Below are 16,196 nucleotides of genomic sequence, written 5' to 3'. Positions count from 1 at the left end.
CATAGAGTTCCATTTATTTTCAAGCCTTTGCATAGCCCTAATGACCAGCATATGCATAACCCTCACCTAAACCTGACAGACACCTCAGTGCTCAGACAGGCAACATCTGTCAAAGAGATTGTTGTTCAAGTAAGAACAGCACCAGTCACTGCTGTTCAGCAGGGTAAAGTTGTTTTGTCCCAGGATTTAACAGACTTTACAGTCTGATAGTTCTTCCCGGTGGTGGTTCATATTTCATTTTTTGTTTATAAGAATGCTACAATGTTTAAGATTGTTCATAGTATTTTTTGCTTTGGTTTAATTGCACAAAGAGTAGCACTATACCCCAGTGTTTCAGCTACCGAGAATTCTCACACTGCCAATTACAATATATATGGCTTCTTGAATGGGCTTCCATTGTCTGTGTGCCAATAGCTGATGTACTGCTACATTCCAACGAGAGTGAGAAATGCAACAATAACTTCATGTCACCCTTATAATCTGCAGTCCTTACTGTTCACTTTTATTTGATAAAACTCTTTACTTTGTTTTTCAATGTCAAATCCAGGGAAGCTTCAGCCCTATGTTTGCTACAACGTGTCGGTGTATCCGATACAGTCAGGATTTATTAGGAAGCCAGCACGCTTAGAGGCCTATTTGAAGCAAGGAGGTAAGATGAACTTAGTGAATTCTTTAATGTCTTGTTTTATTTGTATGCCATTTTTACTTAAAGGAAACAAATTCTAGAGCCGTGCACTAGGTATTGGCTGCTCTCTGGGGCGGTCGAAGGGAAGATGGGAGTTGGAAGGATGAGTAAATCTGAGAAAGCAAAGCTGCTCACCTGCAGCAGTATGGAAAAAGACAGTTAATAAAACAAGATTGTTTATTTAGATGTGATAAAATCCAACAGAATGAAACAATTGCTGTAATAACACTTGTTATAGAAGGCATGGTGATGAACATACATCAGCTTGCTAGTCTCATTTCAAGCAGTGCCCCTTCATTTCCATCCTGCTTCCTCAGCATCATGTAACCCTTCTAGCAATTTCTGTCATTTTTAGGCAGCTGTCACAAAAAGATTTATGTCTGCAGAATGTCAAAATCACTGGATGTGTAGTTAAGGAATTATATTTCTAATTCTGGGTTGATAAAGAATTCTGAAATACTCACGGCATTATTTACATGCCTAATTCTGCTGAATTTGTGCCATTTTTTTTCAGCACTTCTTAGGTTTCTGTTTACATTATTCTGTCCCTGGTGGGTCTATTTTCATGTTTACTGTGGACTTAGGTTCCTACGACTTGCTTTGTACAAAGGTGGGGTAAAATTTCAAATATTATATGTTGGTGATATCTTAAATTACTACAATGTCTTACAAAAGTGTTCAAAGGCCCTTAACTTTAACATTTTTAGGTTACACTCACTAATCAGAATATGTTTAATTGGATTTTATGTGATAGACCAACAAAGATTAATGCGTAACTGTGAGGTAAAAAAGAAAGATTGATGGCTTTCACTTTTTTCACTAATAAAATTCTTTTTTAGCCCATATATACAGTATAAAGGTTGGCAGTGCTCTAGCGCCCTCCTCTGTCCTTTTTTCTCCTCACTGTGTCACACTGTTGTACCTCAGTTTGACCTCAGAAAATGTTTTAGAGATATATCAGCAAAATTGAGCCTCCTTTACTTAAAACGGACACTGATTACGGTGTAACGTGTTCCTTTTTAAAAAGTGGGGATTGGATATTAACTGTCTTCCTCTGCTTAAATGCCTTCCTGTAAAAGATATCCTTATTTATCATGAGTGCAGAGCGCATCATGCTCTCCATGCTGCATCTGTATGATTCTGGTTTTAGATGTATTCTCAGTTCACTTGCATAACTATTTTTGAAGACTGTTTATTATCTCAAATTAACCACAGAATGTCTTATCTTGGACATTTAGAATCTCTCTGGACGGAATTATTTTTATCTTAGTAGATCATGTAGTGCAAAGAGGATTTAAAACGGCTTGAATTGTTGCATAGAGATGATAAATGTGACACATTTTATTCATGCTTTTATAATATGGCTGCCAATTTTTTGTGGTCAGCTTTCTCCCTGCCTCATTACTTTGATTAGACTACTTATTGGAGCACTTTTTCGACATTAGTTTAAATAAACATCCAGAGTTGGGAAACTAGGTTGATTTTAACAAAGTCAAATACCAGCTTTGTACTTCCACTTGGACGTTCCTGCACGTGTATTTTCACATCGCGGGACCGGCTGTTGAGCAAGTCCCAAGGCTCTATTTGTTGTGTGTCACTACGTGCTATTATCCAAGATGGCGACGACCGGTGCTCTATACGAAGCAGAGAGTGATGGATTAATTAGCGACAGTGATGGGAGCTATCATCATCTGATAGCGATATGGATTTTTTAGAAGAGATTCTTGACAGCAACCGGACTTTTGACGGAATCCAGCCGTACCAGTTTGAGCTAAGGAGACCACAAAGGGATGATCAGAGTTAAATCTGTCTGCTGCGGCACCACAGCCGTCTCCTTATTTTTGTGTTATTCTTCTCAGTTTGTTGTTCTTGCTGATGAAATATCTGTGTCAATTCATTAAATCACCACGAACGTATTAGTTTTAGTTATAGCTAATGATCCCCTGATTTTTCCTTGTTGACCGGACCCCTTTAAAAGCAACCATCATGTGTCCAAATGACCATAGCAACGGTGCTATCAGGAAAGTCACAGAGAAATCTCGAGGGATAGTTGTAGCGAATGACAGCAAACCAACCGCTTCCTGAGCGACTTATTAAAGAAACTGTCTGAAAATAAAACATTTGTCTGATTGTACTTATTTTGTTTTACAATGTTTATCAGATCTGTACGCCGCTGTCTGGCTTCTCCATAGAGCTCAGTTAAAGCTTAATGATCAGTGTAATGAGGTGAATATGCCTCCCTTTTAAATCTTTAAAGCAATTCAGGATGTTGGATAAAAAAATGCCTATAAGTCAGCCACCAAGCAAGGAGACTGCTCTTATTTTGTGCACACTATTATTATGAAATATAATTTATAGCGGAATCCCAAATTGAGCAGGATTATGAGTACACTCAGATTACATTTGTAAATCAGCTCCTTGCTGCAAATGATCCACAGTTTAGGGGACTTTTATGTATCTGAACAACGTTACATGGATGAGGCTGGGGTCAGTTCAAAAGTAATTGCCCTGGGCATCTAAAGTGGCTAATAAGATGCCCGTCAGCATATAGCAGCAGGTCAGTAGGATCTCTGAAAACATGCTAACTCCATATTCTTCCATCAGCGATGTACTCCAGAATGCCAACGCTGCCATCGTTCCACTTTTATGCAGCTATTTATGGACGTGTGATTGTCCCCACCTCAGGAATCATCACACCTGACTGGTTAGGAGTTAATATGCTGACCCAACATTGTTTTCTTTTCAGTGAGAATGAACGTGTCCTTTAAATGATTTACATGCATTTCATGCTCCTCAGTGAGCAGACCCAAGCACAATGACATCTGTGACAAAAACAGAGGAATATTTCCATCTGATTGTTTCCATCATTTTGAGATGTTCTACTTTATTGTATGAGGCTAATCGTGGTTCTCATTCTTTGTATGGGTTTAACCCATAACTCATGAAAAAAAACATCTGGTTTGTGACTAAACAGAGTTTTAGGACTTTGCAGTTTCTTATTTTCAATTGAAAAGGTTTGCGTTGCTGCCTTTTATTTTCACGGCAGGTCAAAACACTTGCACGGATTACTGCACAATTTTACGCAACGTTAATTTTTGTACGTGGCGGGTTGTGCGTAAAACATTGCATCACAAGTTTTTTTTTTTTTTTTTTGTCCCAGGATGGGTTAAATTCATGTTAGAGGACCCAACAGCTGCATTTATACACAGATTAAATAACCCACAGCTGGATTCACTTTTGGCACTGAATTTCATTAAGAGGCATCAAAGGAAGAGCGATCAAAGTACTGCATGCAAATCTTTGCATAATTATGTATTTTATGTTTAAATTTCAAATCCATGCTTCATTTTCTTCCACTTTACCATGATGATCTGCTGTGTTGGTTATCACTGAAGAGCCCTATAAACATTGATGTTTCTGGCTGGAATGTGAAAATACTTTTACAAGACACTTTATGTCTCAGCAGTCAAGTATATATTTTTTCAAATCTCTGTTATCTTAATGACCTTCTGACAGCAGAGGGCCACTACTGCTGACCCAAAGATCAACGCTGGGTCAAAGGGAACAGCTCCTGGCAGTGGGAGGGACTTGGTTCATGTGAATGATCATTTAGGGATGGAATAATGACTCGGTTTCAAAGAAAACTAGTTTTGGATTTATTATTGATTCATTTATTTGTATTTTATGGAACACACTGTTTTTGCTGTGACTTATATTTTGTTGTTATATGCACATTAATCTTTGCTCTGAATTGTTTCTATTAAAGATCTATAAGAACCGAAGTGCACATAGATGACCTAACCTTGTCTATTAGTCTACTGCCTCACAATAAATAGCCTGCTACACCTTATGTGACTCGACTTTTGCCCCACTTGTCTAGGACAAGTGGGGCAAAAGTCCCCCCCCCCCCCACACTATTGCCATTTAACACACTATGACTGAATTTACAGGATAACAGCATGGTACTGAGTTTACAGTAATTCGTCTTAGATTTCCAAATGTTAACACCATATTATGTTTCACAATAAAGCCCCGAATGAATGTCTGTCTGAGCTCTGATAATATTTCTGGTTTGGCTACAGCTCCTTCAGAGGGCCCTAGTACCCAGAGCAACCCAGCATATTATAGTGCAGAACTCTGGTGGAATCCCATTCCACTGGACAAGAGACGGGGCTTCATCACAAACTACACAATCTTCTACCAAAAGGACCATCAACTTAGTATGTACCTGCTGCAGATATGATGAGCCGTTTCATGTACACAGAGATAAATAAGTACAGAAATGTTTCATAGGATTCTCAGCTGTCAGTCTAACTTGTTGGTTCTTGTTGTGCTCTCCAGAAAACATAACTGTCCCAGGTAACATCACCTCCTACGATCTGACTAATCTGTCGGGCAACACCAAGTATGATGTGTGGATCACAGCTTCAACCATCGCAGGCTCAGGAAAAGGCATCAGTCACTCATTCACCACTCTGAAATATGGTCAGTCCCTCTGTACTCAGCTATTTCATCAGAAACTGTAACGTTCTCCAAAAATCGAGATGAAGCTGAAGTGTTGACTGTTCTGAAGTCCTACTTAAAGAGGGTTTCATTCCACTTTAGTTCTTGGATCTTATACTGTACTAGAAAAGCAGCACATGGAAACCAGAGCTTTTCCAACAGTTTAGGTACAGTTTTTTGAAGAATCCATATTAGTGTAGGTCACAGAAAGATGACATGAAAAAGCCATAATAAAATAACAGCTGGCCTACTAGGAAGGAGCAGACTGTGAGGAAAGGCAGAGGTTTAAGGTAACTGTTCTGGACAGCCAAGTACTAGGAAAGAGATGATTGTGCACCTCTGCAGGTTTACTTTCAAATTGTCCATACAAAGACCTTGAATAAAGGGGTGGCCAGAAATTAATTATGTGGAAAAATGAAGCATGTGTTGAGCTATGAGAAGTGGACCACTCACCTATCCATTCACCTGCCCATCACGATGGATAGGTGACTGGTTCACTTCTCAGAAGCTCAACACATGATTTTTCTAGAACACGTACAACTCAAGGGCACTTCAATTTTCCAGTAAACCAAATATGCATACTTTGGGCTGTGGGAGGAGGCGGGGAGTACCTACAGGACTCATTAGCATCCTCGGGGAGAATGGCACACAGTTCAAATCCAGCTGGGATTTGAACCCAGAATCCGGTGGTTTGAAGGCAACAAATATGAATCTAAATCTGCATGTTTGTCAGGAGAATCATGGCTAAACAACATGAATGCAGGAAAGGGTTGGGAGCAAAAAGAAGTAATAAAATGAAATGTTTGTCAGCATTCATAAAGTTTTGGTCTTTAGTTTAAACGTGTAAAAATAAAGGCTGTAGACTAGAGAATGTGTGATGATGTGAAGTGTTGGTTATAGTCTTGTTCTCTTCTCAGCACCAGAAATGGTGGCAGGCGTTGTGGTTGGAGTGAGCCTGGGCTTTCTGTTCTTCGTTCTCATGACTACCCTGCTGTGCTTCTACAAAAAAGAGGTGTAAGTTGAGCTTCAGGCTTTCCATGCATCGTATGATTGATGCAGCTACTCAGCACACCAGAAGAATCCCTCTTTTTTTTATTTTATTTTTTTTTTAGTCCCCATTTTAGAGGCACGATATAAATGTAGAAACTTGGTTGGATTTGATGGTGGTTTCCTGACTGATGGCTGTATAATTTCAGGAGTTTCTTTCCCTCACAGAATAAAGAAGAACCTCTGGCCACAGATTCCTAACCCTGGTGAGAGCACCATTGGAAACTGGTCTCCTGATTATCCTTCAAAGGTAAATCCTGTCATTGGCTACGTTTACATGGACAAAAGTAATCGGAATAAAGGGCCGATCGGAATAAAAATACGTCATTTGAACAAGCCAATTGGAATATTGTGATCGGATTAAGCTAAATCAAAATGGAAATGTATTCCGAATGAGAGGGCTGGTTTAATGCTGATTGATAATCCGATCAGCATGCATGTAAACTGTTGTCTGAATCAGGTTATTCTGAATGTGGTATGTGAGCCGACGTAAACATAACGTATTTCTGTGTTGTTGAGTGCTGGAAATACATCAGGAAGCAAAACTGTCGCGGTTCTCGATACAACCTTTCTATTGGAAACATTAAAAGAGCTCTAAATTGTTATTTATTCAGTAACGTTTCAACCGTAATTAGAACATTGTGCAAGTATAGCCTGGGCGCTCTGAAGACAAACAAACTCGTACACTGCTGCTTTGTTTACGGTTTTTTTGTTGTCCAGTAAAGACAGACTTCTTTTGTTTTAAAGGGAAATTTGCACATTTCAGAGTGGTTCTGTTCTGAATAATGCCAGGTGCATATAACACACATTATGATTGGATTAATTGATTGTGCCCATATAAATGGTACAAGCTAGTAAGTCTTTTAATCCGAATACACTTCAATCTTATCGTAAAAATGTTGTGTATGTAAACTTAGATAATGCTACTCATAAGGTTTCCAGTCGTTTATGTAATCTTTATCATGTCAGTGCACCTGTCTTTTCCAGGTATTATTCTCTGTATTATTGACTTTGCTGCATATTTAAAGGCAGAATGTCCAGGGTTAGTCTGTGCCTTTACAATTAAGTAATAAATGCTGATGAGCGCCAGGTTAAAGTTATCTTGAGGCAGCTAACTCGGGGTGATCTGTATGTGTAGTACTCATGCAAAACACAAAAGAGAACATCTGCAGTGTGTTGACTTGTTAAATGATACATGTTTCAGAATGTATTTTGACAGTAAGGCTGTGAGTTTTTGATTTGAATGAATGAACACGTTCATTGTCGCTAAAACATTCATACTGTTGGTGTCCATGGGCCCTGCTGTCTGGAAAACGATTTTACAACTTTGGATACGTGTTAATGTTCAGACTTTATTTCTAGACACTGTATCGATCCATCTGCTCTTCCTTCCATCCATTGGTTTGCTTTCTTTCACTTCCACCTTTTTCAACCCTTCATGCAAACATGTCTTCTGACCTCCTTCCCTCCCTTGCTTCCCTCGATCATTCGTTCAGCCAGCTGATCCATCCTTTCTGACCATCCAACCAGTCTCTTTGTCTGTGCTCCATATTTAAAGTTAATGGAAGGCTTAAGGGTTAAATTCATAGTAAACATTTGTATTGATTCTTTAAAAATGTTGTATAAAAGTCCTGATAACTCTGGACATTTGACTCTGGGAAGAGAGTGGAATTTTTTTGTTTTGAGATGTTACAGTGATCTCGTCTTCCTCTGCAGGTGGAGACCCCAAAGGAAAACTGTGTCACAGGTGTCTGTGTGCTTAATGTTGGTGTCTGTGAAGTAACGCCTGGCTTTGAAGAGGACAAGACCAGTCTGTCTCTGAAGAAGGACAAGTACCTGTCTGAGGAGCACAGCAGCGGTATTTTTGGCTCCTCATGCATGTCCTCGCCTCGCCAGAGTGTCTCTGACAGCGACGAGGGCCCTGACCTTGCTGACTCCACAGCCAGCACTGTTCAGTACTCCTCTGTTGTGGCTTCCAGTGGTTACAAGGGGCAGAACCCTGCCCCCCAACCGCAGCATTCCATTTTTTCCCGGTCTGAGTCCACGCAGCCGCTGCTGGACTCGGAGGAGCACCCAGACATTGTGCAGGAGGGATCCAGACAGGTCCAGTGTTCTCCCAGAGAGTCGTTATTTACTCATGGTGCAGAGAACCAGAACACTATTGAGTCTGATAATTGCAGGCTGCTGGGAATGGAACAGCATGACTTCTGTCCCCTCAAAGAGGAGGCTGAGCAGACCACAGAGTCAGACAGCCAGTCAGCTGATGCTGAGTCGGCCTCCCCATTGTCTAGCTATATGCCTCAGTTGGGTGGTTACAGACCTCAGTAAGAAAATGGCTGGCTATATTCTTTTATTTCATTTAAAGCCTTTGACACAGTGAAATAACGCTGTCCTATGTTAATTTCCACTTCAACATATGTTTATCGTGTAGGGCTCTATGTTTGTACAGTATGATGTAAACGACAGCCTGTAGCAGTAATTGATGACAGTCAGACTAGATCAGCCAGTTCCATGTCCAACTAATGAGAGATTACTGAACCTGCATGCCTTAGGTCTCCTGACTGCGAAGCTCAGTCTGAATCCACATTCACAGAACATATATTTGTGCGGCAGCATGGACGATACAAGTTTTTTCCAAGCGTTTTCTGCTGTGGGTTAAAATGGCAGTTGGCTGTTATTCTTGTATGAGGCTTAAGTGTAGCATTTTAACTAACTCAACCTGAAAACTGGTTTATGGTAAATGGACTGAACCTATATAACGCTATTGCAATCATACTGACCACTCAAAGTGCTTTACAGTATAGCCACATTTACTCAACATGCACACATTAGTGGTTACACCGATCCGCAACTTGGGGTCAAGTGCCTTGCCCTGGGGCACATCGCCATGTCACAGGGGGAATGTGGAATCAAACCCACAACTTTCTGATTACTACTCTACCCACTGAGCCACAGTCACCCAGACGTATGTGTGTTTACCAGCTGTTCATTTAGAGAAAGCTGTAATGATCGGCAAGCATGAACACGACAAGGCTTTACCACGTTAATGGAACATGTTACCTGTGTAAGAAGAGACAAGGGTGGAGTTTATTGGTCTCTGCGTAGTAACCACTCTCAACATTTCACCTTTTTAAACAAAACACACCGCTATCAGCATGTTTTCAGATATTTCCACAGTAAATCGCAGGACCACAGGAAGATGGAAGAGAAACCTGTTTCAGTATCTCCCTGTGCTGAGCTGCATACTGATCTGAACTGTGGAACAGGAAAAAAAAAACTTTTGTGGGAGATCAGCTAGACTGTTTTTTTGTGAAAGAATTGGCTAACAGTGTAGTGGGGGAAGTGAAAGGGGTCTGCAGTCTTTCCTGTTGTACCGTAACTCAAATGGAGGCTCCACAGGGCAGTGTTTGGCACTCATGGAAGCAAAAACAGTGCTGGATCAAATGAAACTGACTAATATGTTACACAGAGAAGATGGTGGTTGTTTATTATGCAACTGCAGTTCAAGTGGAGATGCGTTATCGTGATATTTTTATAGAAACTGGCTTTTCATTTCAGTGCTATAATAAAACATTAGTAGGAAGTACTTGCAGGGGCCTAACAGCTTGTTACTGACAGAAAAGTGCTAAGTGGACATATTTGCATACTTCTGCTTTGTTACTTTCAGTTCTAGTTTTGAATATTTTGTCCGTTTTGTTAATTTCAGTTCAGTTTCTTTATATAGCAACATTTAACATGTGCTGTCAATAGACTTGACAAGATAAACTGCTTCAGTTAAAGGTATAGCGGACGATCTTCTTTCGGATCAAGTTCCGGGCGGATCATCTTATCTATTCATTGTCACACATGTCAATACATCAGTGTGAAGTACTCGCCTAACACCAATGTGCGTGCTCGTTCCCTGCTAGTTTCCTCTTGCTGCGCACTTCTAGCGTTTATGTATCTGGTTATCTTCGGTGTTAGCCATTCATTGTAGCACCGCTGCTCTCACCGTACACTTTGAAAATGGCTGAGAGCTACAAGAAGCAAACTGTCTTACAAGTTTATGAGAAGAGGAAGGCCTCAGTAGAAAGAAATAAGACCAGAGTGGATTTGGGAGATTTGTTTTTACCTACATTTCAGGAACAATAGTGTAATTTCAGTTCCAGATGAGGACATGGTTTGCATATGGGAATATTAATGTAACATTTAACTGAAAGATCTATACAGCACAGCTGGTAAAGAGAATGGCTCTGCAGCAAACAGCTCCAGGATGGAGGGCTCGTTTTGGGTTTGACCTTCAACTTCTAGATCTAGGCTTTCAGCTCTGCACAAATATTGTTTTGCTTGGCTTTATCATTTACACAAGGTCTATTTTTAGCTTGTCTATGCACTTCAATGTCTGTAATTTAAGTTAACCTGTACTGTGTATCAATAAAGTTTCCTTCACGTGCCCTGAAAAGCTGAACCACACGTGCTCTGTGGTTTATTACCACTTGTGTGATTTTTGTTTCTTTATTGATCGACATTGAGCTTTTTTCAAAATGTCACATTGACCTGCACTAAATTGTTGGCCAAGAAATGTGGAGTCACCTCTTATGCTAAATGATTTAAAGCTGTTTTTTAACGGGTAAAAAAACGAGTGGCTCATACAGAGTTAATTGATCGTATTAACTGTTTTTTTTTTTTGTTTATGATTTAAATATGAATGAAATCAATCATTCAATCAATCATTTGTACTGGTGTGATGTTTCCAAAATGAAGCTAGCTGATCCTTTTGAGCCATGGTGGAAGCACTTGGCAAACTGCTTTTATTGTGAGCTAATAAAGCTTTTAGGAATATATGCATATGGATTGAGTCACTCTACTCAATAAACTTAAGAAGACTGAAGTGTCTCCATCTGGTAGCGGTGGTCTAGTGCTAAGGGAGCCGGGCGTTTGCGTCTTGGAGACGGCTCACAGGTCGCAGGTTCGAAAATCGGATAAAGTATCTCATGGGTCCCGAAGTGACTTGTTCCCACTGAGCTATATTATACACTGGAGTGCTAATCCTCGTTATTCGATGCTGTAGCGTACATATTCCCTAGTTACTGGGAGAAATAAATAGGGAGTACCAATATGGCGGCTGGTGGCTTCAAATCGACTCGTTCTAACAGCGGGCTATTAGCAATCCAGTGTATAATAGAGATCAGTGGTGGCAGCACACTGCTCCCTGAGGGAGGGATTCAATGCAGACATGTCTGTGCGACCATGTATGGCCGTGACTGTAGATGTTCTCTGCGATTAAAAAAAAAACGTTTATAAATATATCTTTATAATTTCGATAATTTCGCTATCTGCTGTGAACTGAAGCGTCTCAGTGCCGTAGGTCTGGAGATGATGAAGAGATTGCGCGGAAGAATAACGCCTCTCGTCGCAGAGAGGGAGAAACCATCGCCCGCTCCACATGTCCTTCAGGGACGTGTTGTTCGGCTGCATGGAGGACAGGGCTCAGTGGCTCCCGCACTAGGCCGCCATAAACCCGCGGCGGCGGAGAGCAGGGCTGCAGTGAGTGCAATCTTCAGTCACTGCTGACGTCGCGTCTCTAACGGAGGGCTTTTAGGGACGGGGAGGGGGGATGAACGGGTTCATCGGGTTCATTCCCGTATCGCAGGTCGGCTGTTCCCAGCTGTCCGTGTTAACGACAGGCTGCGGCACACATCGCCGATGAAACATGGAAGCGGTCCACACAGGAGATCGGAAGCATGGTGTATATTCTGGACACTAACTAGACGAGTTGATGGCTTTAAAGCAAGCAGCCATTTTCAGGTGAACCTGTGCTCTTCCAGCCAGCTGTATGTCGGGGATGGATAGATCGCTTTGTCCTGTGCAGGCTGCTGCTGGAGGAATATAAATGATGATGATGATGATGATGGCTGATGGGTGTTGCAGGGGCATGGATAGAACCAGGGGTAAGATCCCGTCCGATTCTCTGTCCAGACACGCGTATCCTCAGCAGTACATCCAGGCTGGAGCGCCGCAGCAGGGAAGTGACATCCAGGAATTGGCCTCAAAGCGCGTTGACATCCAGAAGAAACGCTTCTACCTGGACGTGAAGCAGAGCGTCCGCGGTCGCTTCCTGAAAATAGCCGAGGTGTGGATCGGGAGAGGGCGTCATGACAACATCAGGAAGAGCAAGCTGACCCTGTCCATGTCAATGGCTCCGGCTCTGCGTTACTGCCTGGGAGACTTCATCGACTATTACGCGCGAATCGGGCTGCGGGGGAGCCTGGCTCAGACCGGCCAGCTGGCAGAGGAGCACGGCAGCAACGGCCAGGGCCGCGGGCACGACGTTCGCAGAAAAGCGCGGGAGCAGCACGCGTCCCCCGCCGGCTCGGTGGGCTCCGACGATCATGCCCACCGTGTTCTCAAGAGCGAGTTCATCGAGAGAGACAACAGGAAGTACTTTCTGGACCTCAAGGAGAACCAGAGAGGCAGGTTCCTCCGCATACGGCAGACCGTCAGCAAAGGCCACGGCACAATGGGCTACTACGGCCAGGGCATCGAGCAGACCATCGTGCTGCCCGCTCAGGGACTCATCGAGTTCAGAGACGCCCTGTCCCAGCTCATCGAGGACTACGGGGACGAAGAGGCGGACGAGCACGGCCGCCTGGGCTCCAGGAGTCGCCTCGAGAATCCCGAGCTTCCTGAGGCGGCGTCTTTCCGAGTGGACAACAAGCGCTTTTACTTCGACGTGGGCTCAAACCGCTACGGGGTTTTCCTAAAAATCAGCGAAGTGCGCCAGCCGTACAGGAACACCATCACGGTCCCGTTAAAAGCCTGGGCTCGGTTCGGAGAGAACTTCATCAGGTATGAGGAGGAGATGCGGAGGATCTTCTCGTGCCACAAGGAGAAGAGGACAGAAGGACGACAGGACAGCGTGGAGCAGGAGGACTGACCTCTGCGCCTCCAGAGACGAGGCCGGACTCCACCCGACCCACACCCACCTTCCCCACATGCCATGTATTCTGACAAGTGAGCTGTGAGCTGATTTGCCAAGGGCTGGTAATCTCCAACATCTACCCTGCCAAGAAGTGACCCATCAGAGCCTTATAGTAACACCTTCACGATTCATCTGGCCTACTGTGCTGCTGATGCACTTTAGCCTGGAGCAGCCGGGGCCTGATTTTGGGGCTGTGTCAAAATTTTAACCCAACTTTGCCTTTTAAATTTAGAAACGCACCGTGCAAAAGGTTGGTCAGCGAAAACCAGTAACAGTGCTAGAATACTGCTGCTTATACATGAGGTTTTGATTTGGTATAATGTTGGCACCCCCAAACATTGCTTATTCTTTTTTGTGGCAAGCAGAAGTGCAGATAACTGTAAACTGCAACAGATCAATTCCTATTGATCTGTTGCAGTCTCTATAAAGTGACAAAAGATAATTTAAATCTATATTTGAGTCAAATCAAAAGTTGAGGTGATGTATGTGCCAGAGGAATTTGCTGGGTTGGTGGGATGTCCTGATGGTTAGGGTCTTAGGTAGCTTGGTAAGTGCAATAAATACCCGTTAATGCTCGGGACCTCACTGACATGGGGAAAAGTAAGGTATAGTAAGCTGTAGGTGCTGATCCAATGGAATAATATATTTTTAGTTGTAACCATACCTTATGGGAGGAGGAATATTGTTGCGCTGATGCATGCTGCCAGTGAAATGGTGATGCTGGTGTTGTGACTTGTTTTGTTCTCCTATGTAGAGTGAAGCCTGGCCGTCTTCTTCCGTATGTTTCAGCCTGTAACATGAAGTGTCTACATGCACAACAGAATCCTGGGCTTGGCCTGTTCTCTCCTTTGATCATGTCCTTATCAGTGAACACCACGATCAGGTACCATCTGCAGTATTTTCATTTGTTCTGGAGCACTACGGGGTGTGTTATCCAGATAATTAGAAGCAGAATGCAGTTTTTAGCTCCAGGTAACCAGAACAGTCCCAACATACAAGGAATCTAGTGTCCATGTAGACACAGTCTCTTGTTCCTTTGTGCACTGGCAGTTTGGCAACCATCATAATATGGCACACGATAGGTTTCCACAGTGACAAGCAGCTTAGAGACAACTTTTGTAGCGATGCAGACCTGCAGGCTAATCTAACGTGTGCAGAAAAAGTGGCCAGATAGAAAACCCTGTTATATGTAAACTATAGTAGTGCATAGGCTTGCCGCTCATCATCATGATAAAAGACTTGTCAGCTGTCCAGAGTGGGTTTTTTAATGAGCCAAAACAATCAGTGCAGGTGTTGGCGAAAGCTCCAAAAGTGTACTAAGGAGACGCATCAAATTGAAAACGCTGATACTCAAGTAGCTGTATGTTTATAGAACACAGGTCAGAACTGGTCCAGCGTAGTCCTTGGATGATAGCCGTCTGATCAAACTTTGTGTGGTCACTGAGAAAAGCAGAATTTATATATTAATATTTTAAATTCTTTTTTAATTTGAAGCCTGAAAAAGTCAACCCTAGAATGAAAATGTGCAAAAATGTAACTTTTGGTGTGGGAAGAGATAAGATTATAAAAACAAAAAACACCTATATATTGACTTTTTAGGTCTGAATTCTGCACCATCTGGAGTTTTTCTACATGTGTTCTGCTGAGCACACAAACATGATCAGCTGAAAGCTTTTTCAGTTGGATGCAGCCTTGTAAAAATAGCCCAGAAAACAAAAAGCGGAGCCACACGTTTCTTCTGCTACCACTCATTAATTTAAAGGATATAATGGTGCATGAAGCAGTAAATGTTTTTAGGTAATCTGCTTCCATAAGGTGTTCACTTATCAAAGCTTGCCCTCTAGCCGGGTAGCACCGGTTAGCCCCTTCCACCTGTCGCCCTCTAATTCCCAGGCGGCAAATAATTAGTGCAAGAGATTTTTTGCTACTTGCTGTAGTGACACATTTGCTAATGCGTTTGTTTTATTTGACCAAATATCCCTAAAGTCACTTGTAATATTTGCAGCGACTTACTTCTTCAGACCAGAAGCTTTAAAGCCCTAAGGTTATTGGGTTTTCCAACCATTTTTAGGTCGCGTCCCTGACTGCATGTGGGCGTTTGACATGCCATCGGATGCGTCGTACACACAGGAAGCACAGAAGGAATAGGTCCTTCTTGTCATGTGGAGGGAGTCTAGAGTGAAGAAAATAAGACCACATGTTTCTTTCTTTCTTTTTTTTTTGATCCAGTGAAAAGGAAATATGGCATTGAACTGCTTTTGGTAAAATTAACCCTGGGTGGTTCAAACATCGCTCACCTTATACTAAGGAGCCCCAAGCTTATGTTAAAGGGGACATATCATGCTTTTAAGTTCTTCCTTTTCACATAGAAATCATCTAGTTGTGGTCTATATAAAGTGGAACTGCAATGGTTTGGTTTGAATTCCTTGTTATTGTTGCCATACAGCTCCTCTTTTACCCGTGTTTTGTGGTGCGTCTGAGAGAAACTCGTTTTGGTGCCGTATCTTTAAATGCAAAAGAGTAACTTCCCACTCCATTCCCTTCTGGGTCACAGGGCGTTCCCCTTCACCTCTTTTGGCCATTTTTGTAGTCTGCTTGGGAACAGTGTAATAAATTGTATGGATTAATACACCCAACAGGCAAACTTTTTCACTTATCCACTTAAAATAGCGGATTTGTGAAATGTGGAAGTCCATGACCCTGTTTAACAGCAAACGTGTGATATAACAGTTCAAACATCGTAATAGATAGTAGAGTAAACTGAACGGCTTGAAAAAGATGAGACCAAACAGAATATAAAGATAACTACCCAGCACCTGGATAGACTACATTCAAATTTTCTGCATGCCTAGAGACTCCAAGTACACATCAATTTGCATTTAAGGGCTAGAAAAGTGGATTTTGTATATGTCGCCTTTTAAGAAGCTGGTGTAACTAGTAACGTAGCTAACAAGTGTATGCGTTACATGTGACAGAGGATAAAATATTCCAACATTCACA

At 42.2% G+C, this 16,196-nt stretch overlaps 2 protein-coding genes across 8 annotated transcripts in view; both read left to right on the top strand.

Moving 5' to 3' along the window:
• The window catches only part of il6st (interleukin 6 signal transducer), a 29,264-nt gene extending 18,577 nt beyond the window's left edge, over positions 1–10,687 (top strand). For all 7 annotated transcript variants that reach the window (XM_036140669.1, XM_036140666.1, XM_036140667.1 and 4 more), the window contains 6 exons: positions 548–649; positions 4,768–4,905; positions 5,027–5,170; positions 6,106–6,202; positions 6,404–6,485; positions 7,952–10,687. In XM_036140669.1, the coding sequence (XP_035996562.1) occupies positions 548–649; positions 4,768–4,905; positions 5,027–5,170; positions 6,106–6,202; positions 6,404–6,485; positions 7,952–8,563 (1,175 nt within the window). In that variant the 3' untranslated portion in view covers positions 8,564–10,687. The remainder of the gene's footprint in view (positions 1–547; positions 650–4,767; positions 4,906–5,026; positions 5,171–6,105; positions 6,203–6,403; positions 6,486–7,951) is intronic.
• Positions 10,688–11,827: 1,140 nt separating this feature from the next.
• Positions 11,828–16,196, top strand: purg (purine-rich element binding protein G). The gene has a single exon (XM_021311572.2). The coding sequence runs from the start codon at positions 12,108–12,110 to the stop codon at positions 13,149–13,151; it is 1,044 nt and encodes a 347-aa protein (XP_021167247.1). The 5' UTR covers positions 11,828–12,107; the 3' UTR covers positions 13,152–16,196.

This window comes from Fundulus heteroclitus, chromosome 8, assembly GCF_011125445.2.
Source record: "Fundulus heteroclitus isolate FHET01 chromosome 8, MU-UCD_Fhet_4.1, whole genome shotgun sequence".
Taxonomy (NCBI): domain Eukaryota; kingdom Metazoa; phylum Chordata; class Actinopteri; order Cyprinodontiformes; family Fundulidae; genus Fundulus; species Fundulus heteroclitus.
The sequence above is the reverse complement of the archived record's forward strand: the minus strand, read 5'-3'. Positions and strand labels throughout refer to the sequence as shown.